The sequence below is a fragment of the Myotis nattereri genome (assembly GCF_964212035.1).
Source record: "Myotis nattereri genome assembly, chromosome: 3".
Classification (NCBI taxonomy): domain Eukaryota; kingdom Metazoa; phylum Chordata; class Mammalia; order Chiroptera; family Vespertilionidae; genus Myotis; species Myotis nattereri.
Genome location: NC_138077.1, coordinates 133390658 through 133412516, shown reverse-complemented (window position 1 = coordinate 133412516; position 21859 = coordinate 133390658). Strand labels below are relative to the sequence as shown.

General features: G+C 45.6%; 1 protein-coding gene across 7 annotated transcripts in view; it reads right to left on the bottom strand.

Moving 5' to 3' along the window:
- Window positions 1-21859, bottom strand: part of PHACTR1 (phosphatase and actin regulator 1) — a 507187-nt gene that overhangs the window by 91857 nt on the left and 393471 nt on the right. For all 7 annotated transcript variants that reach the window (XM_081085614.1, XM_081085612.1, XM_081085613.1 and 4 more), the window contains one exon: window positions 16201-16281. In XM_081085614.1, the coding sequence (XP_080941740.1) occupies window positions 16201-16281 (81 nt within the window). The remainder of the gene's footprint in view (window positions 1-16200; window positions 16282-21859) is intronic.

Sequence of the window (21859 nt, the reverse complement as noted above, 5' to 3'; positions counted from 1 at the left end):
AGGCCTGGCCTGTGATCAGGGCCATCTTCCACAGCTGCCTGCAGCCGGCCCCGCCCCCTGCCGCCACCCACCCCTGGTTCCCTGTTCACCATCAGGTGATTGGAGCCTGCCGGCCAGGGGAAGGGACCAAGAGGTGGTCAATGCACCTCATAGTGACTGGTCCAGTGGTCGTTCTGGTCGTTCTGCCATTAGGGTCAATTTGCATATTACCCTTTTATTATATAGGACTAGAAGCCTGGTGCACAAAAATTTGTGCACTCAGGGGGGTCTCTCAGCATGGCTTGTGCCCTCTCGCAGTCTGGGACCCCTCAGGGGATGTCCACCTGCTGGCTTAGGCCCACTCCCTGGGGGATCGGGCCCAAGCTGGCAGTCAGACATCCCTCTAGCAGCCCGGGAACCCTCAGGGGATGTCCACATGCCAGCGGGGAGCAGGCCTAAGCTGCAGTCGGACATCCTTAGCACTGCTGAGGATGCGGGAGAGGCTCCCACCATCACCGCTGTGCTGGCAGCCGTCAGCCTGGCTTGTGGCTGAGCATAGCTCCCCCTGTGGGAGTGCACTGACCACCAGGGGGCAGCTACTGCATTGAGCATCTGCCCTGTGGTGGTCAGTGTGTGTCATAGTGACCAGTCATTCCAAGTCATTCTGCTGTTAGGGTCAATTTGCATATTACCCTTTTATTATATAGGATAGAGCTCTGGTGCACTGGTGGGGACCAGCTAGTTTGCCCTGAAGGGTGTCCCAGATCAGGGTGGGGGTCCCGCTGGGGTGCCTCGCCAGCCTGAGTGATGGGATGAGGGCCATTTTCAGGCTGGCCACACCCCCTTCAGGGTGGGGGTCCCCACTGGGGTGCCTGGCCAGCCTGGATGAGGGGCTGATGGCTGTTTGCAGGCTGGTCAAGCCTCCCAGTGGGGACCCTCACCCCATGGGGGTTTGGCCAGTCTGGGTGAGGGGCTGAGGGCCATTTTCATGGCCAAAGCCTAGAAGCAGGTATCTGGGATTTATTTATCTTCTGTAATTGAAACTTTGTAGCCTTGAGTGGAGCTCAGGGCTGGCAGGACAGGCAGGAAGCTTGGCTTCCTCCATTGCTGGGGGCAACCCAAGCCTCCTGCTTGCTCCAGCTCTGTGGCTGACGCCATCTTAGTTGGGTTAATTTGCATATCCGCTCTTGATTGGCTGGTGGGCGTGGCTTGTGGGTGTAGCAGAGGTACGGTCAATTTGCATGGTTCTCTTTTATTAGATTAGATGGTGCTCCCATTGTAAATAAATTGTGTAACTGAAGTGTCATGTGACAATTTGGGGCTGAAAACATTTGAAGTGTTAGTCTGACTGCATCTTTGTTGGTAAAGCACATGTGCAGAATATAGACATGCACACGTGAAAATTCAGACATATTTTAATATACTAATGATCACCAATGGTTCTACAGTCCATCTTGAACAATGCAGGGGTTAGGGGCACTGACCCCGTGCAGTTGAAAATCTATGTATAACTTTTGATTCCCCCCCAAACTTAACTATTAATAGCCTACTATTGACTGGAAGCCTTATCAATAACAAACGATTGATTGACACCTATTTTGTATGTTATATGTATTATATACTGTATTATTTCAATAAAGTAAGCTAGAGAAAATGTTAAGAAAATCATGAGAAAATACATGCACAATATTTATTGAACAACAAAATTCATGTATGAGTACACTTGAGCAGTTCAAACCCGTGTTGCTCAAGGGTTAATTGCAATTAAAGCACACCTATGTCAAAGCAAACACTTATCTTTGTGTATGAAGAGCCTAATGCGAGCATTTGCTAGTTGTTTTTCCCTTTGAGACACGAGTGCTGTCCAAACTATTCCATGTTTTCATGTTGGTTTCCCAGGTATGCTCTCTGACTGAAAGCACATGTTCACAAGGAGCCCAGAGCTGAGAATCCTTGCCGAGGATGATCCCTCTGGTGGTGCTGGTCCTGATCTCAGTGAGCCATGAAACAGACACATTTCTTTTAGGGGAAAAAATCTACCCTTTAAGCATTGCCATTGCTTTTTTGAGAAGGCTAAAAAGGGCTAATTCCAATGTAACCTTGATATTTGGGGGGCTAGCAATCTGAATCCATGTCAGCAAGACCAGTATACATTCTTGATAAACTATAATTAAGTCACTACCGCTTTCCCAGAAACTGGTCTTGCAGAACCTGCTACAGAGGCCATAAAACTGTGAACAGTGCACTGCCTCGGAGGGGGGTTATTAATGCTGGCGCCAGGCCAAACCATCAGATATGGCCTGGAGACCCCCATCACCTGGGGGCCTTCTTGAAAACCCCGCAAAAAGGACCGGAAGCATAATCCATATTTGCGGGACAAAGACCCCAGAAAGATATAAATGAGAAGCCCTTGCATGTTACTTTATTCAGATTTGGAAAGTTATTCCCTGCGTCCACCGGCGTAAATAAACAGTGTCACTCCTTTTCTCTAAAAGCGTCGCTAGGTTTTTCTTTGGTCTTCTGCAACAATGTAACTCACAAAGGTGTCATTTTAGCAACACTATACAGTCATTCCCTCCTTAACAACAGCAACATGTTCTGAGAAATGCGTTCTTGGGCAATTTCAACGATGTTCAAACATCACAGAGTGCCCAATATACACCTAGATGGTACAGCTCACTACCCACCGAGGCTACGTGGTATAGCCCAGTGGTTGGCAAACTGTGGCTCGTGAGCCACATGAGGCTCTTTGGCCCCTTGAGTGTGGCTCTTCCACAAAATACCGACTTCTGAGCATGGGCCACGAAGTTTCAATCGCACTGTACATGCGCGCCCGCCTGCACATGGTATTTTGTGGAAGAGCCACACTCAAGGGACCAAAGAGCCGCATGTGGCTTGCGAGCCGCAGTTTGCCGACCACTGGTATAGCCTATTGCTCCTAGGCTAGACATCTGTATAGCATTTACTGTACTGAATATTATAGGCAATTACAACACAATGGTAAGTATTTGGGTATCTAAACATAGAAAAGGTGCAGTAAAAATATGGTCTAACAGCAGTTCTCAACCTGTGGGTCGTGAACAATGAAAATACATCCTGCATATCAGATATTTACATTATGATTCATAACAGTAGCAAAATTACAGTTATGAAGTAGCAACGAAAATAATTTTATGGTTGGGTCACAACATGAGGAACTGTATTAAAGGGTCGCGGCATTCGGAAGGTTGAGAACCAGTGGCTAAGATAAAAAGATAGTACACCTGCATGGGGCACTTATAAACGGAGCTTGCAGGACTGGAAGTTGCTCTGGATGAGTCTGTGAGTGAGTGCTGAGTGAATGGGAAGGCCCAGGACATGACTGTAGCTGTAGACTTGTAAAACAACACAAGATCAAATCAAGCACACGAGATAATGACACAATCAAGAAACATGGTACACGCGAGAGGTATGAGGCTGCTGCCCACATAACACAGCATACTGTTTTACAGCAAACTCTCTTTTTATAAGTAGAAAGAGTACACACTAAAATACTAATAAAAGGCATAGTATAGTAAATACATAAAGCAGTAACATACTCGTTTATTATCATGACCAAGTAGTATGGACTGCACATAACTGCATGTGCTGCATCCACACGGCTGGCAGCAGCAGGTGTACTTACCCGCATCACCAGACATGTGAGTGATGCGTTGAGCTCTGACGTCACTAGGCAATAGGAAATTTCCAGCTCCATTAGAAACTTACGAAACTACTGCTATGTGTGTGGTCCCTCGTGGACAGAAACGTCAGCTATGGGACGCCTGGCTGTACTGAGACCAACAGCAAAGCCATGGCCGTGGTCTCGGTGATGGAGCGCGCAGCGCCCGCTGGGCTGGCTGTGAGTGCTGTTTCCTCAACACCTTTGCCCAGAGCTCCAGGTAGTGGGCAGCTGTCAGTGAATTGACTCCTCACTGCTCTGGAGAAGGAGCAAGACGGGCATATACACTGCGCTGCTTTACAGGAGGAGGAAAGGCAGCGGGAGAGACTATACAATGTGGCCCATTGTTGACTTAACATCGTTAAGTGGCACGTGGCTAAAAGCTTCTGCTAATCCCAGTAACAGTTCAAATGTTTGCAATTAAAGCCACTAGCAGTTCTCATAGCCAGTGAAATGATGTACCAAGCAAGAGTTAAATAAGAAATAAGTTATTTAAGGATTTTTTTAAATGATTAAAGAGCTTTCAACCTAGAAGTTGGGAATGACTCCCTGGTATTTGTTGACTTTCACTGAGGATACTTTCTTCATTTCTCCTGAGTTCAGGGAGTTGATGTGATTAAACTAAATGATGCTACAGATAATATTTTGTAGTATTTTAAACATACATAGAAAGTAATACTTTTCTATTAGATATTGCTTATTTGCTAATTAATGTATTTGACTCTTAAGCATTTAAAAAGACAAATTTAAAGTTTTAGTTGCAAAAACAAATATGACTTTTTTTTCACTCTTCTGGTGCATTTTCTTTCCCAGTGAGGAAAAGTCAGAGAGAGAGAGAGAGAGAGAGAGAGAGAGAGAGAGAGAGAGAGAGAGAAATATCTGTGCATCACTGGGATTTAAGGCAGACACTGCAGGATTCTCTAAGATCAGGGAACCTATACTTTCAGAATTCACAAGTTAGTGAATCTTCCAGTTTATCTTTTATCTCTATTTGCAGCCAGGAGTTTTTGGAATTTTCTGACCAGCTTAGATGCAGGAACAGTTTTGCAAGAGCTATGAGGTTTCTTACTGTCTGATACAGGCATCTTCATGACTCAGAATTGTTTTGGACCTCCTACCTTGAAATCTGTGTAAACTATTTAAATCTCAGAATTTAATTGATTTCGTGATGCTGTGGATGATTTCATACATGTAATAGGATGGTACAGGTTCCTGTGCTTGGAGAATCACTTGCTTTTTAAATTGTTGCTATTGTTCTGGATTTAAAATCCTATTTGGATATTAATAGTCTTCTCTCCCTTGTTCAGAGGCTTTTGCCAAATTAAATACGTGAGCAGCAATGACTTCCTATCACAAAAGTGGCCAAGACATTGCCTGTGCCTACCTTGTTTCAGTTGTATTTCCCTGTAGCTATTTCCTGCTGGCTTGTCAGCATTTGCTGCCTTCTACTGGACCCTGGTCAACCAACCACTGCTCACAGGGATTCTCACCGCATCTCCAACCACAAATATCTCACCATGTCAAATTGTGGTGTTCGTTTCCCAAAGGTGTTTTTTTTTTATCTCTCTTGGGTACAGTGAAGCCTCCTCATCAAATTCACACCAAGCTCATAGGTTCTTACATCAGGTGTGATGTAAATTTGATGGCTATGACCATTATTTCCAAATAACAGCGCTGGCTCTAAGGTTTGTAGCTGAAAGAGGGTTTACCCTCTTGCTATTCCTGGACATTTTGATATAAAAAAAACGCAACTGGGACAGGGACTGAATATAAAATGAACAAAATGTCCCCGTCTCTCTCCTATGCTGTTACGTATATGATAGTGTGACTCTCACAGAATCACACGTTGGTGTGCAGTCCATGGGTATATCCAGACACTAGGAGGACCGCCTGGTTGGTAGCAGATGCCATAGGTAACAGGGCAGCTTGGCCAGGGCTGAAATGCAAGATGTTAACAATTCCTAATGTCTGGAGTTGGGGGAGGGGAGCGATAGGGGCTGGCCATTTGCAAACACAAGCAGCTCTGCTTCTCCAGCTGAGCTCTCTAAGAGCGTACCCACTAGGCACCCGCGGCTAAGTCAGTTAAAATTCAACAGCATTTAAAGTGCAGTTCCTCAATCAGACTGGCCACCTCTGAAGTGCTCAAGCACCCGCGTGGCTGGTGGCTGCTGTCCTGGCCAGCACAGGTGATAGCCTGCCCACGATTACCGAAAATGCCCCTGGACAGCACCGCTGCAGGCAGACGTGGGAGTCACACGCACGTGGGTGTCACACGGGCCTAATGCACACGCAACGGTGAACCCACTTCTGGAACTGAGAGGTTAAAATGCTGCCGCTAAACGGGTCCACATCACCACGAGTGGTCAGTGTAGTGGATAATATTTCCTTTAGGGAAACCACAATGGTGGGAAGCCTGGGTGTGGGGACGGGTGACATGCGAGCAGCAACACAGGACTACGCAGGTGGGCATGATGTTCGGAGACGTCCTGACATCTCCTAATGGAATCTCAGCTCCCCCGGGCAGAACAGGGAGAGCCTGGGCTCAGGTGAGGGGGAGTCGGGAAGGGGGGGTGGGCTGGGGAAGGCAGGCATCCCTGAAGAGCAGAACAGGCCAAGTGTCTGGGAGATCATTGCTAACGTTTACTGAGCACTTACTCTGGGCAACAGGCAAAAAGCCCAGATTGGAATGTGTCCTTTGATGCTCCAACAGCCCCAAGAGAGAACAAGCAGGGGCCGAATGGAGTCGAAGGGTCTGCAGTCCATGGGTCTATACACTCGGAGGGCCACCTGGTTGGTAGCAGTTGCCTTTCATCGAGCGCCCTGGGCTGGGAGTAGAGAGGGGAGTCAGCGGAAGCACGGCCTTGCCGGAGGAGCAGTCTAGGATCCTGCAGGTAGAGTCCGTCATAAAGCAGGTCCAGAAACACAAAAAGCTGCCCTGTACGTTGTGCCGATAAAAAATGAGGAAGACGGACCAGAAGCCTGGGCTTGGGGTGCCTGGGAGAGTGCCGTCGTCTTACAGATATTCATGTGGGTTAAGGTCCCTCTGACTCACAGGAATCCTAGGCAAAAGCATGAAGTCAGGAAAGGTTTCCTAAGCCTGTACAGCTTTGCTTTGATTAGCTACCCGCCTCCCAAAGTTCAGCTTGCTTTCCTGTTACACACGCCAGTGCAGCTCAGTGGCTGTGAGGGACCAAGCACAAGAAGGCTGTGGGCACGTCAGTGGAGCAGGGGTGCCCACCATGCCCAGGGTCCCCTGCCCTGCCTTGAATTCACAGAAGGGGTGCAGGATAGGCCGTTAGAAAGGAGGGCATTGGGGTGGATCTTCCAAGGATAAGTCATAGCAGGCAGCAGCTCTCTCGAGTCGACTGTCTCTGCAATACAGGTTTATGAGACGACTGTCAAAAAAGGGCAATAAAAGTCTAGTGGTTATCTCCAAAATTTCTGGCCAATGAGATATGAGAGTGAGCCTGGAGAGGCTTCTGGGCAGGCTTTTCTTGCTCTTAGAAAGAGATGCCAAGATCCTCTGGATGTCGTGTCTCATGCAATGCCGGAGCGACTGCAGCCACCGTGCTACTCTGAGGGGCTGCGGCCTGTGGATGGCTCCCGTAGCCACGGTGATCAGTTCACCAACCCCGGAGCCGTCCTGTCACTGGACTTTATTATGTGAGATCCGCTCACTGACTCACCCACCCACCCATTCATGCAATAAACATGACGTAAGTAGTGACAAATGCCAAGCGTTGCTCAAAGCATTTGGAATACTTCAGAGGACAAAACACAAAGACCATTAGTCTACATTTGCTTACTGCTTCAGCCTCCTCGAATGAGGGTAGTTTTATTACCGGAACGCAGAAGCACCTTAAGGTACCTGCTGCTGACTGTATACTGGCTTCACAGGTAACTAACGAGGCTACAATTAAGCAGCATGAACATAATCAAAAGGTCACTTCTCAGCCCTGTTAGGTATGTCTGCACTTGACACTTCGGACCTTCTCTCCCCTCCACCTGCAATCATTGAACCACAGCCTCTTTCTTGGCATCCATAATGCTACACATCTCTGGTTTACTCCCCAGTTTGGGAGCACTTTTCAGTCTTTGAGGGTTTTCCTTACTCCCAGACCATTTTTCCATTCCCAGATCATTCAGTGCTGGGTGTCCATGGGGTTTTCTATCGTTTTCTCATTCTACATCTTCAAGAAATGTCATTAATGAAGATGACTTCATGAGCATTTACACGGGACAATTCCATTCCTGTACCTCCAACCCAGATCTGCCTCTTGAGTCAGATCTGTGTATTCAGTGGTCTGCCTAGACATTTGGACATAAACCCCATGTGGCCAAACCACCACAACGTTTTGTGCCCTAAGCTCACTTCTCTGGGTTCCCAGCTCAGAATGTCCCTGTGCGCCCCTGCCAGAGTCCCGCGTATCAGCCATGCCTGACCCCGCTCCGGCACTCCCCATCTAAGCAGTCACAGGGCCCTCTTGACTCCACCGTCTATTCTCCTGTGTGTCCTTCCCACCCTCCACAGTCCTGCTACCCTCCTTCCGGCCGTCTACCATCACATCAGCTGAATCCCACAACAGCCCGCTAACTCATCTGACTCATGTCTTGGTCTCCCTCCAAGACCTTCTCCCCATAGGTAGAGTGATGAGGCTGCAAATATGATCATGTAGAAAGCCTCCCAAAGCTCCCAGCTGCTCTAAGGAAAAAGAATAAACACCCAATAATTTCCCTGCCTGCACCATCTCCCCCCACTCACCCTCACCTTCCAGACAGTTGGGCACTCACTTATCCCAGCCCGGTGCCTCCACATGTGCTGGTCCTGCCACATGTAACACCCTGCTCCCTGTCCCATCTTCTCTATGATAAGCCTTACATTTCAGGCCTCCTCTAAGACACCACTCCCTGCAGGATGCCTTCCCGCAGTCTCCCGGTGGGTGGGTGATGCCTCCCGTACCTTCCCCACGGAACTGCCGAGTGCCCCGGCCTGTTCTCAGGGCCGTGTGTTCTCTTAGCCAGGAGGGCCCGCTGTCCCTCTGGTATTCCTGGCACCCAGACTGGCGCCTGCAAGATAAGAGTTATTCAACAAAAATGCAAGAGGTGAATCAATTTACTGGGAGATGCTTGCTCATTGCTCTAATAATAATTTCATTACTTTTTTTTTTTTTTTTGGCTTGGGATAGTGATTTTCTGAAAGAACAGGGTTGCTTACAAGAAGTTTGGTCACAAGTTCTCTTTATTCTCTTTATTGCTTAAACCGCTTTGCAGTTACCCCACTAGGGACAATGTGTTGCATCAGGGGTTACGCAATGATGACATGTCACTGATGCTGAAAGCAAACCCTCTTCATTTTCTCACCGTTACTCGAAATCACAGCTTTCAGAACATGCCAGTTCTAGGTGAGACATCAATAACAGCTAACCATGTGACAAAATAACTGCCTGGTAGAGGTTGTGAAAAGCAATTGCCAAAAACTTCTAGGGCTTTTTAAAAGTCGGCACATTTGGGAAACCAGATAAAGAACAGGATTTCAGGAGGCTCAAGTTGACTACATTGTCTCTTTTGATACAGATAATTATTTTTATATTTAAAAATTGTTGACCTATTCATGTAAATACCAGGCTCTTTTTTCTTGACCGCCAAGAACAGAAAATGCAGCCTCTGCATAAAAGAGTTGTCCATTCCAGGGAGCCCCTGCTTGTGTTTATAATTAAAACGAACACTTTCTAAAACATTGCTCTAACTTGATTAAGGGGAAAAAGCATACCTCACTGCACTTCATGGTTTGCTGTGAAATGTTGTCTCTAATTCCCAGCACCCAGTGGAAACTGACGTTGCTCATTGGCCCTGATCCTCTCCCCCCCGGTCTAGGTGTGACTGCAGCAGAGACCACAGGCGAGCTGCGTGGCCTCACCTGTCACTGCGGCTGCCACACGAGCCTGAGTCTCGCTCCCATCCAGGGGGTGGACGTGGGTGATGTGCCTGGTGGTGTCATCTCAGTCACGGTAGAGAGATGGTCTCCTGTCTCCCTCATCCCCCTGACCAGGGGCATATAAATTCATGTGCATTAAACATACCCGTCCTATAGGAAGTGAGTGACACTGCCATAGAACTGAGGTTTCATAGGAAACCTAGTGGTCAAACTACAGTACAATTGCCTTTGTTATCCCTAATATTTTTTTAAAATATATTTTATTGATTTTTTACAGAGAGGAAGGGAGAGAGAGAGTCAGAAACATCAATGAGAGAGAAACATCGATTAGCTGCCTCCTGCACATCTCCTACTGGGGATGTGCCCGCAACCCAGGTACATGCCCTTGACCAGAATCGAACCTGGGACCTTTCAGTCCGCAGGCCGACGCTCCATCCACTGAGCCAAACCGGTTTTGGCATCCCTAATATTTTTTAATCACACCATTATGTTTATTCATAGAAATGATTTGCAATAACCTAATAGCAATGTTTATTAAGATCCTCTAGCTACTAATAGGTCACATATTACAAAGATTTTCTGGGTTTCTCTAAGTTCCAAATGGAGGACATGTGGTCTTAGCGGGGTGTTCAGAGTCCACACACACTGGTTCTGCACCCTCAGGTGGGTCAAAATTTCGCTGGGCTGCAGCTGCTTCATCTCCACGTTGGAAATATCACAGGAGCTAGGCTACGGGACCTCCTGAGATCCTTGCTAAGTCCAAGAAATGCCATAACTATTTTACTCATGGCCAAACAGTTCCCTGTTCTCAGGAGATTTTTCTCTGTATCACTGGAAAGCCACTATTTGAAGTAGAGTATTTAGCATCTATATACATACATAAATAAATGATATAATAGTGTCTATTAAAATAACTGGCAATAAAGTTTCATGGACCATAAAACTGAATGTCAGGGGCATGCAAGTTCCTCATGTTCTCGATGTTGCCACATCGGCGAATAAACCACGGCACACGAGCCTGTAGAGAGCCTCGGGTCTGCTGTGCGTGTTGTTCTGTCAGTGAACATTTACTGAGCATCAACTATGTCCCAGGCACCATCTTAGGCACTTGGACTATCTCAGTGAACAAACCAGACGAAGATCCTGCCTGGCCTGGTAGAACTTCATTTCAATAAGATGAGACAGATGAGAAAAAGATGAGCACAATAAACAATTTATAGAGCATGTTTGAAGGTGATAAGAGAAAAAGAAAACAGTAGAGCAGAGACAGAGAACTGAGGACTTAGGGAAGGAGGTGGCAACTTAAAATCTGGTGGTCCTAGGGCAGTGATGGAGAACCTTTTGAGCTCGGCGTGTCAGCATTTTGAAAAACCCTAACTTAACTCTGGTGCTGTGTCACATATAGAAATTTTTGATATTTGCAACCATAGTAAAACAAAGATGTATATTTTTGATATTTATTTTATATATTTAAATGCTATTTAACAAAGAAAAATCAACCAAAAAAATGAGTTCGCGTGTCACCTCTGACATGTGTGTCATAGGTTTGCCATCACTGTCCTAGGGTAAGCTTCATTGAGAAGGTGACATCTGAGCAAAGACTGAAAAAGAAGTGAACCATGTGGATGGAGATCTGGGGAAGAGGATTCTGGGAAGAGGGCGTGGCCATGCCAACCTCTAGGGTTGGACAGCAGGGATGGAGAGATGCCACAGAGAGAAAGTTACCAGGAGGTATGGCCAGGGAGTTGAAGCAACTTAGGGGTTGGAGGGCCAGGCGTGGAGGGCTTCGTACTGTCCTGGGAACTTGGAATTTTTCTTAAATGTGGAGCCACTGCATGCTTTGAGCAGGGATGATGTGCTCTGATTTATGAGAACTGAGAGAGGCAAATGCAATACAGAAGTTTTAATTTTAAAGAAACAGGGAGTTAATTTAAAAAACTTAAGAGCTCATGAATTAGGTTACAATTTGTTTTGAAGTAGGACCAATGCTGCTGTTTCAGCTACTGATCTTTCATTTAGGTCTCTGTACAAATATCACCTCCTCCAGAGGTCCTCCATGATTTCATTTACCTGAAATTATCATTCTCTCTCTGAGTTTGTCTCTTTAGCTGGCTGCTTTATTTTCTTACATAGTGTTTATCACTCCTTGACAATATATCACATACTTGTTTAATTATTCCCTGTAGTAGCATGTGAACTCCTCGAAGGTGAGGATTTCACTGTTTTGGTTATCACTTTAGCTCGACACCAATTTGCTGAATGAACCAATGAATGTCCTAGGGGCGTAGGGGAATCCTTGAGTTTTAGTTCACAAACAAAGAGGCCATGAGATTGGGGGATAAACAGTTAAAAATAACCTGTCCATCAAATTATAGATTATGTTCCACCATTGATTTAGCGTTTTTATATTTAATGTTTGAACCTCATCCCACTGCTAAATAAGTATTCTGGAAAATTTAGAAAACGGGAGAAAAACAATTTATAATTTTATGCTCCTATACACATCACGACTAACATAATTAAAAACTTTTTTATTATATAGTTTTCAAAGATAGCCACATTCTCACATGGTCTCAGTATACATCCAAGGATAAAATGATTTTCTCTGGTTTCCAAACTTTAACCTAAAGCTCCTTTGGACTCCAAACTTAAGGGATTTTTTTGTGTAAACCAATTAAAAGTTACAAGCCACTGAGGAGCGTATGCTCCCCACTTCTGACATATTGTATTAAGTGAGGAATTCCTGGACTAGCTGCTATAGACACCTAGGATAACACTGCCTCTTCAGCCCGAGCTCTCATTTTGCCTGATTTGAATTTATGGCCCGGTTTGGGATTTTAACCTGCTGAGAAAAGTATCAAGAATCTGAGGAGCCCTAGCAGAGAAATAAAACCTCATTAATTCTGAGTTCGCCCTGCTGCCCTCAAAGTGACAAATTTCAAATCACTACACTGTATTTTTATCTTTTCTATGAACGAATGGGTTATTACTAAGCAAAATCAATAATGCAAGGAAGCTGGAAGAGAAAAGCTTATCTACCAAAGTTAAACTGCTTTCTACCATGTTAGCACAAAACAACGTGACTGCAGCGTGAGAGGGGGCTTGCAGCTGCGCTCGGCCGCCCACCGACGCAGGAGTGAAAAATCAGTGGGCACCTGTCAGGGACCACACATCTCTGGTGGACACCATTCTGCTGCCAGGTGACTGGAGTCACATTTGCTAACACAAGAGGTGGTGCATAATGAGGAACTGCCAGCCAGGCATATGGAATGGCTTCTCCAAATCTAGGAAATTTATCTTTGAAGTGAACAATTTGATAAACAATTAGGGTCTCTTTGCCACTTGCTGTTCACTCAGGGTGTGCAATAATTTAATTTGTTTTACCCATAAGAATCCCAGATACAGTGAGGTGAATGATGTCATAGAAAGAAAAGAATGAATCACAGGAAAGCAACCCATTTGGAGACTGAGGGGAGGCAGGTTGGAGGCGTGAGAAAGACATTAAACCAGGCCTCAGGGGGCTGGATTCTCCTCGGCCACTGACATTGGTAAGACCATTTTTTCCCCCTCTTTCTTTTAATCTCCATTATAGAAAGTATTACATAGGTCCTCCTTTCCCCCCTATTAACCTCTTCCAGCCCACTCCTATCCCAGGCCCTCACCACCCCGCGGTCTGTGTCCACAGGTTATACTGTATTCATGTAAGTTCTTTGGTTGATATCTTCCCGCTCACTCTCCTCTGCCTTCCCTCTGAAGTTCATCAGTCTGTTCATGCTTCTGTGGCTCTGGGTCTATTTTTGATCATAAATTTATTTGGTTCATTAGATTCCACATCTGAGTGAGATTATGTGATACTTATCTCTCTCTGACTGGCTTATTTTGCTCAGCATAACACTCTCCGGGTCCATCCACGCTGTTGCAAATGGTAAGAGTTCTTTCTTTTTAAAGCAGTGTCATATTCATTGTGTAGATGTGCCACAGTTTTCTAATCCACTCATCTGCTGATGGGCACTTAGGCTGTTTCCAAGTCTTAGCTATTGTAAATTGTGCTGCTGTGAACATAGGGGTGCGATATCACCTCACACCTGTCAGAATGGCTATCATCAACAAATCAACCAACGGCAAGTGTTGGTGAGGTGTGGAGAAAAGGAAACCCTAATATAATGCTGACAGTAATGCAGATTGGTGCAGCCACTGTGGAGTTTCCTCAAGAAATTAAAAACGGAACTCCCATTTGACCCAATCATCCCACTTCTAGGACTATATCCTAAGAAATCAGAAATGCTCATTGGTAAGACCACTGTGGGAGATCTCTGCACCTCAGATAAAAGGGGACAATGATGTTCCCTCCTAAGTCCTGGGCCTACTGACCTAGGGTAAGGCATGTAAAGAGTTTTAAAAAAATGTCAATAATGATAGTAATGATGAGACTACTACTGATAATGGTATGGTAACAATTTCTTGAGAATTTATGGAATGATAGCTACGATTCTGACTTTACATGTTGTTATGGACTGAATTGTGTCACAGCCCCACCCAAGAATCATATATTTTTTAAAATTTTCTTTTTAATATATTTTTATTTATTTCAGAGAGGAAGGGAGAAAGAGAGAGAGATAGAAACATCAATGATGACAGGGAATCATTGATTGGCTGCCCCTTGCAAGCCCCCTACTGGGGATCAAGCCAGCAACCCAAGCATGTGCCCTTGACCAGACTGAACCTGGGACCCTTCAGTCTGAAGGCCGATGCTTTATCCACTGAGCCTGGCCTGCGCCCTCTCGCAGTCTGGGACTGCTTGGGGGATGTCTGCCTGCCGGCATAGGGCATCAGGCCTAAGCCAGCAGGCAGACATCCCTCTCGCAGTCCGGGGCTCTTGCATTCTGGGACCCCTTGCTCCTTACTGCCCACCGGCAGTGGAGGCGGGAGAGGCTCCCACCACTGCCGCTGCGTTGGCCAGCCATGAGCCTGGTTCTGGTTGAGCAGCGCTACCCTTGTGGGAGTGCACTGGCCACCAGGGGGCGCAGTTCCGGCATTGAGCATCTTCCCCCTGGTGGTCAGTGCATGTCATAGCAACCAGTTGTTCCACCAGTATTTCGGGCTGTTTGGTCAATTTGCATATTAGGGTTTTAATTACATAGGATCCCCTACCATCTCTCCTAGGGAGTGAATATGAAGAAAGGAGTTTGGAATGAAGCATGAAGACTTAAGGTCGGTATGAGAAAGGCTTTGGGATTTTGTACAGAAAGCAAGACATTGGAGAAAAGTGACAAAATTATGGATTCTCTTTCCTTGGAAAGCTTACTCAACCAGAGAAGCTGTGCTTGGGTGTGGCCTTCCTCAGAAGCAGGATAAACTGGCTCCCCATAAGGATTCCTTGGCCCCAGGGGGCTCTGAGGATTATAGAAGGTCATTTGAAATAGTACGATTTCACACCCTGCCTCCAGATCCCCTGCCATGAAGCAGGGCCAGAGCGGTGCCTCTTCCTGCTTGTCCCATTTCTCGGCAGCACGTTGTGCCAAGAGAAAATACTCGAACAGCGCCACTGGGAGGCCCCGCAACAGGAACGGGTGAGTGAAATGCACCAGGGAGTAGGGACCGACTCACTGAAAAGAGATGGCGCCAGAGAGAGGCACCGCAGGCGGAAACACACCTGCCTTTCTGAACGGAACACAAACGAGGCCTGCAGAAGACCTACAACAGCAGGGCAGACGGGCTGTGTTGTCAGAACTACAGGATCACCCTTGTTATCAAGATGGATCTTTAGAGCAGACTATGTGCTCCAATAATACGGCCCATCAAATAACACTAGCCCGGAGTAAGAAGATGTGAAACAGACAATTACAAGATTGGAACCAGCAGCCTGTCATTTCACTTAAAGCTTTCAGTGATGTGTGGCCCTGGGAGAGAACAGAGAGTGCAACTCAAAATAGCAAAACTCTTAGAAAAAAGGAGTGAAGAATAGTTACTATACTGTGTGAACCACTCCATGCATTTGATTCAAAGGCAGTAATCCAATAAGCCAAAGACACGCAGTATTCATTGGCAAGCACTTGTGGACACAGAACACTGGAATCGCTGTAACTATTGGCTTTTGAAATATCACATATGCACAGTTTTACTTTATAATTTTACTCACTTTGATTTCTCCTATTGTGGGAAAGTGGACTGTCCAGAAAAATCTGTTAGGGAAATTCTCGATGCTGGGGATTTCTGACACTTGTCTTGGGAACCCCAGTGTCTGAAAGAGCTTAAGCAATTACATCCACGCCAGCTGTGTGTATTCGAACACCAGCAGGCTCACAAGCAGTACCCACATCATTCCTGGAGCCATGTCGTTTTTCTTAGCATCCTGTGGTTTGATTCCAATGCTGAGAACAAGGGAGCTTGTGTCCCCGCCTCATATAATGCTGACAGCTTATATCACCGTCTGCCACTTTCTCTTTTCTCTCCAAAACTGTCTGGAGTTTTACAGGTTCAAACCCTGATAAAGTGATGCAGAAAACTGTATCCAACTCCGAGAAACACGCACCCAGACTCCATGCACGCCTTCCCAGCCCATGGAGGGTGGACCAGTTCCCCTTACCTTTGTCATAAATTTCCTTCAAGACTCCTCGTTTTATCAGCTCCTCTCTGCTTTGCCTCATGGATATTTTCCTTTCCAGCGCTGCAAGCAAAACACAAACAGAGAAGCGGTTGTGAATAGGCAACAAAAACCGTTTTCAAAGGAATCGTATTTCAACATATTGAAATGTAACGTATGGGAAAGTTTGTGTAAATTCTACTTTACTAGTAAAAAGTTAATGATATCACCTAACATTATCATGATACTATGATCAGCATTTTAATCAGACATTTCACTTAATTTTTAAAACGATCTTCAAATTACCTACAAGGTAGGCATTATTTCATTTTACTGAATCCTGATTTACGGTTGAGGAAACTGTAGCAGAGAGAAGCTCAACCACCTGTCAGTCACAAGGTCCCTGAGAGGAGGAATCAGGATTCAAATCAGAAACACCATCTCTGATCTCAGTTTAACCTCTGCCTCGCAGCGCGTTTCCTGAGTATGGTATTTTTTCATAGCTGGGATTTCTTTCTTAAAGCTCTAGTTCATGTAGATCTGGCCTCACTGAGGAGTTTTTGCTCCTTGGCTATTACAAAAATGGTATGAAATTATCTTCTAGTGAGCTCTTTGGATGGAGAGACAGAGGACTACTGCTGTCCTCTCTACCCTCCAAGCTGGAGCCCCTGAGTGAGGAATGAACTGTTCAATCACCAAAATGCACCCCCCTTCACCCCACTGGAACTCAAAAGCTCCAGCAGGTGGGAACTGACGGGGGGGAAAGGGAGATTTCCTCTCGAATCGATGGGCATGGCAGAGGGCAATTCAAGTGGAAAGAGGGCACAGAAGTGGAGCAGTGAGGGGCAGCACTAAAGGCAGGCCTGGGGCCCAAGGTGGGCGGGGCAGGGAGCAGCCCATAAGAAAGCCATTCCAGCAGCTGACGCTGCGGTTCTGGGTGAATACCCAGTGCAGGGAAGGCAGGTGATTTTGGTTGCTTTTGTCAGTTTGAGAATATCCACATCATTTCAATACACAGTTATTCAGGGGGAAAAGCCAGTTATAAAACAAGGAAACTATTTTATGTAGACAAATTCAGATACAGACTAGTCTCTCTGTCTCTCTCTCTCCTTCCCTCTTACACACACACACACACACACACACACACACACACACACTATAATTTAGTGCAAATAACACCAATAAAACCAGGAAGCCAGCAAGGGAACAGGGGCTGTGACTCTACCTCGGATACCCACGGGCTGTGACCTTAGCCACTCTGCGGGTCTGGGATGCGCTCAGCCCCAGCTACTCTGATGCAAAAGGCTCAGGTGGGACGTGGACATCTGTATGGTAACAGAAAGCTCTCTGGGCTATTCTCAGCCATATCAAGACTGAAAATCACATCACTGATGATATATTTTGGGACTTACTATTTTTAAAAAGTTATGTTCTAACTCTTTCTGTTAACTTACAATGATTAAGGGGTACAAGACAGAAAAAGAAATGTCAAGTTAGGCTACACTTGTATATAGCTTACTGAGAACATAATAATAAAACAGATACATATAGATATATACCCACAGAGGGGAGGGCAGGAGGGTTGTACGGGAGGACAAGCATCAGCGGTGGGGTGTAGGGACCCTGGAGCAGTGAGGCAGTGTTGATTTGGGGGCGATGGAGGAGTTTTGACCCATACCCAATGGCATGCTACACGGTGGCAGGAGAGCAGAAAGGTGTTCTTTATGCAGAAGAGGAACAACCAGAGAAGGGAAAGAGCAGAGTCTCCAGCTAGGTTAGAAAGTCCTGCCTGCTTTAAAAAGACTGGCTGCGGCACAGTGGGAAAAGAGAGCAAGGGGAGATGGGTGGGGGTGGGGGTAGGGGGGTGAGGGCGGGGTGTTAAGCAAGAAGTTTATTGCCAGGTCTTGTGGGTGACATAAAGATGTGCTTTGCCACCCTGTACTGAACCACATACATTGAACAGATTTCTCTTGAACAGAATGGGGTTTCCCAGGGCTTTTCAAAACCACAGAAGAAAGTGGATGGACTGGATCCACAGTGCTGAACAGAGTACCTGCAGCAAGAGGGGCAGGCCCTGGGCATGGAGTTCCCAGGCTGCAAGTATCCGTAGAACACAGACGGCCTCGGGCCACACACTGGGCCATCAGGACCTCAGCTGTCTCATGGCACTCACTCAGCAACAGGGACCTGCTGCCGTTGGGGAAAGCCACTCTGCGAGGTCCGGAGGTGATGGTGACCAAAGGGACAGTCCCTACCCTCATAGAATTTACAGTCACCAAGTGACATTACTTAATGTGCGATTACAAGCTGAGAGAAGGCCCCTTAAAAGAAAGGAACATGGTTCTACCAGAACGTATGATAATTAAGCTGGAGCATTAGAAACGGTTCTTCTGAGGAAGAGACCGCTGAGCTGAGTTTGGAAGAGGAAGATACATGGTCTCAGCAAATGACCATCAGGCATGGGCTTCGGGGAAACACTCCAGACCTAGCAGGCTGGGCAATGGTTCTCGATGGAGAAATCACGGTGCCGAGGACAAAAGGAGAGCAAGTTGATGTAACTGCAGCCACCAGCACCAGGTGGAGATGGGCAGAGGGGCCGGAGCATGCAGGGCCTCATGGACCGTGTTACTCTAAGGACAGTGGGAATAAATGACACTAGCTGAGTATCTGAAAGATCATATCCACTTTAGTGAGAAAACTGGGTCGGAAGTAGGCCAAGTGGTAGGCGATTAAGTCAGTTTGGCAGGAGATGATGGCCGTTTAGACTAAGATGCTGGTGACGGAGATGGAGCCAAAGGACGCATTCAGGACACCTGAAGGTGGCATTGATGCCATGACTTAAAGTGAAGGATTAGACGTGGGATGTGAAGGAAAGAGAGAGGGGTCAAGGACAACTCCATCGGTTCCTGACTTGCATAGCTGAATGGATGGTGGTGTCTGTCCATTACTAAGGTAGGGGACCGAGGGTCAGAATCAGGTTTGGAGGGATGATGGAGAGCTCAGTGTTAGCCATGCCTAAGAGGAGACATCAAGCATGTGCTAGGGAAATGTAGTTGGATCCTTCATAAGATGAGGATGGGAGGTAAATGAGACTGTGCTGTGTGATACTGATTTGCTAGACTCTCTCATGTACCAGTGCTTCTCACCTTTCCCATGGAAAGACTCCTGATGGCCAAGGAGTGATGCCAGGGGCGCCAGGGGTATGACTGAAGCTGCCTGTCCTAAGCATGCCATTTCTTTAATGTATCAAGTCTTCCCTTAAGAACTAAGATAGACCTCACATAATGTATCTGCTCTTATGTAAATATGAAATATTCCCTGCCCACCACCACACATTTCTAAGTTTGATTGACATTCTTGGAAGAGATGGCTTATTTATTCTCTGGCTTTGTGCATTTCCTAGTTCAGAACCCTTTGCCCAGATCATTTTGAGAAGGGTGGAATGTCATGTAATTTAACGCATTCCACAATACTTACCACAATCCTGTGAAATATTATCATCCCCATTTTACAGGTAAAGTACCTGAGGCCCAGAAAAATTAACTTTCTCAGAGCCACACAGCAGTAAGTGTGTGGTGCTAAGCAAGTTAATGCCTCTTCCCTCTAGCACCCCCCGTGCCCTCCCCTCCCCCCATGATACCACATTGTTATGAAGATGGCTATAATGTATATCAGGCTCTAAATATTACCTGATGTATAAGGCTCTAAAACTGGAAGGCAATTTTGTGATTAGCTTGTTTGGGGCTCAACATCATGGTAAAATGACATAATTACACTTTAGTTTTAGGAGCGTCTCCCTTCTAAGGCACTCTTTACTCACTCTCTCTTTTAACAAGGTATGTGTGATGCCTCTCTTCTAATCTTGTTTCTAGTAGCCCTTCCAAAGTTAGAGCGAAGTTTAAATGGGACCAAAGACAAACTCACTACCGCTCCAGGGAGTGAAATAAAGTGGGTTGTTTGGTGCAGAAGGTCAATTCAGATCATTTTAGCTGGTCTACTATGGAGCCATAAAACACAGGGAGAAGAGGATTTAATGTGGGGGAAATATAATGACCAGCTCACCAAGGCTAGGTCCAATCCTCCCTCACCAATAATTTTGGTTTGGGGTAGAATAAAGACAAAAAGAAAAAATAAAGCCAAGATATGGAAGCAACCTGAGTGGCCATCAAAAGATAAATGGATAAAAAAGATAGGGTACATACATACACTGAATATCACTCAGCATAAAACCATGAAATCTTGTCATTTGTGACAACATGGATTGACCTAGAGAGTAATATGCTATGTGAAATAAGTCAGACAGAGAAAGACAAATACCACATGATTTCACTTATGTGTGGAATCTAAGAAAGCAAATTAAACAAACAAAACAGAAATAAACTCATAGATACAAAGAACATTTTTATGGTTGCCAGATGGGAGGGGTTTGAGGCGGGGTGAAAAGTGGGGAGGGATTAAGATGTGCAAACTGCCAGTTATAAAAACAGCCACAGCTTACTGATGTGAAGTACAGCCTAGAGACTATAGTCAATAATATTGTAATAAATATGGATGGTGTCAGGTGGGTACTAGACTTATTGTGGTGATCACCTTCTAAGTTATATAAATGTCTAATTCCTATGCTATACACCTGAAACTAATATGTTGACTGTAATTAAAAAACAAAAATGGTAATAAAACAAAAAAGATAAGTTATGAAAAGTTAAAGAAGCCAGAAGAAGAGGAGCAATGCATTGGGCAAAATGGAAGAGGTAACGTGTACTATTCCTGCTCGAAGGACGGCAGGAACACATCAGATAAATGGGACTCGAGCATGATGGTGAGCCAATCCACCGGGGAGTGCTGGGTCTTTGAGAGGTGGGCAAAGGAAGTTAAAAGAATAAACCTATCCATCTCTTTAAAAAAAGAAAACTGAGAAACTGTCTTGTTGGCAAAAAGCATATGGGTGAGTAATATTTTTGTATAAATGAAAAATAAAGTCAATAAGGACTTATTTTAAAATAAAATCTATTTAAAGTATAAGGGTCCCTCCCTCTAATGTTATTCCATTATTAAAGCACAAGGTAGTATAAATTGAGTGACCACATGTGGAAACATTCTGGTGTAAACGTTTTTGGTTAAAAAACTGGATTGTGGTGATGGCCGCACAACTCTTAATGTTTACTAAAATCCTTGAATTGTACACTTATAGTGAGTTAATTTTAAGGCATGTAAATTTTACCTCAATAAAGCTCTTAAGAAATAGAAAAAAAAGTGACCACAAGGAAAAATTCCAATAATGGCAAAAACATCAGTTAAAATTAGTAAATCTAAGCAGACAATCCTATATAATAAAAGCCTAATATGCTAAGTGTCTGGTTGACCAGTTGGCTGTTCAACCAATCAAAGCATCATATGCTAATGATATGCTAAGGCCGCTCAACCGTTCGCTATGATGTGCACTGATCACCAGAGGGCAGACAGTCAACCAGTCAACCAGTGGCTATGATGTGCACTGACCACCAGGGGCAGACGCTCCGACCTGTAGGTTAGCTTGCTGCTGGGGTGTGGCCGATTGGGACTGAGCGAGATGGGCTGGACACACCCTGGAGCCCTCTCACAGTCCCTCCCTGGCTGGCCAACCTGCTGTGTCCCTCCCCGACCCTGATCATGCACCGATGAG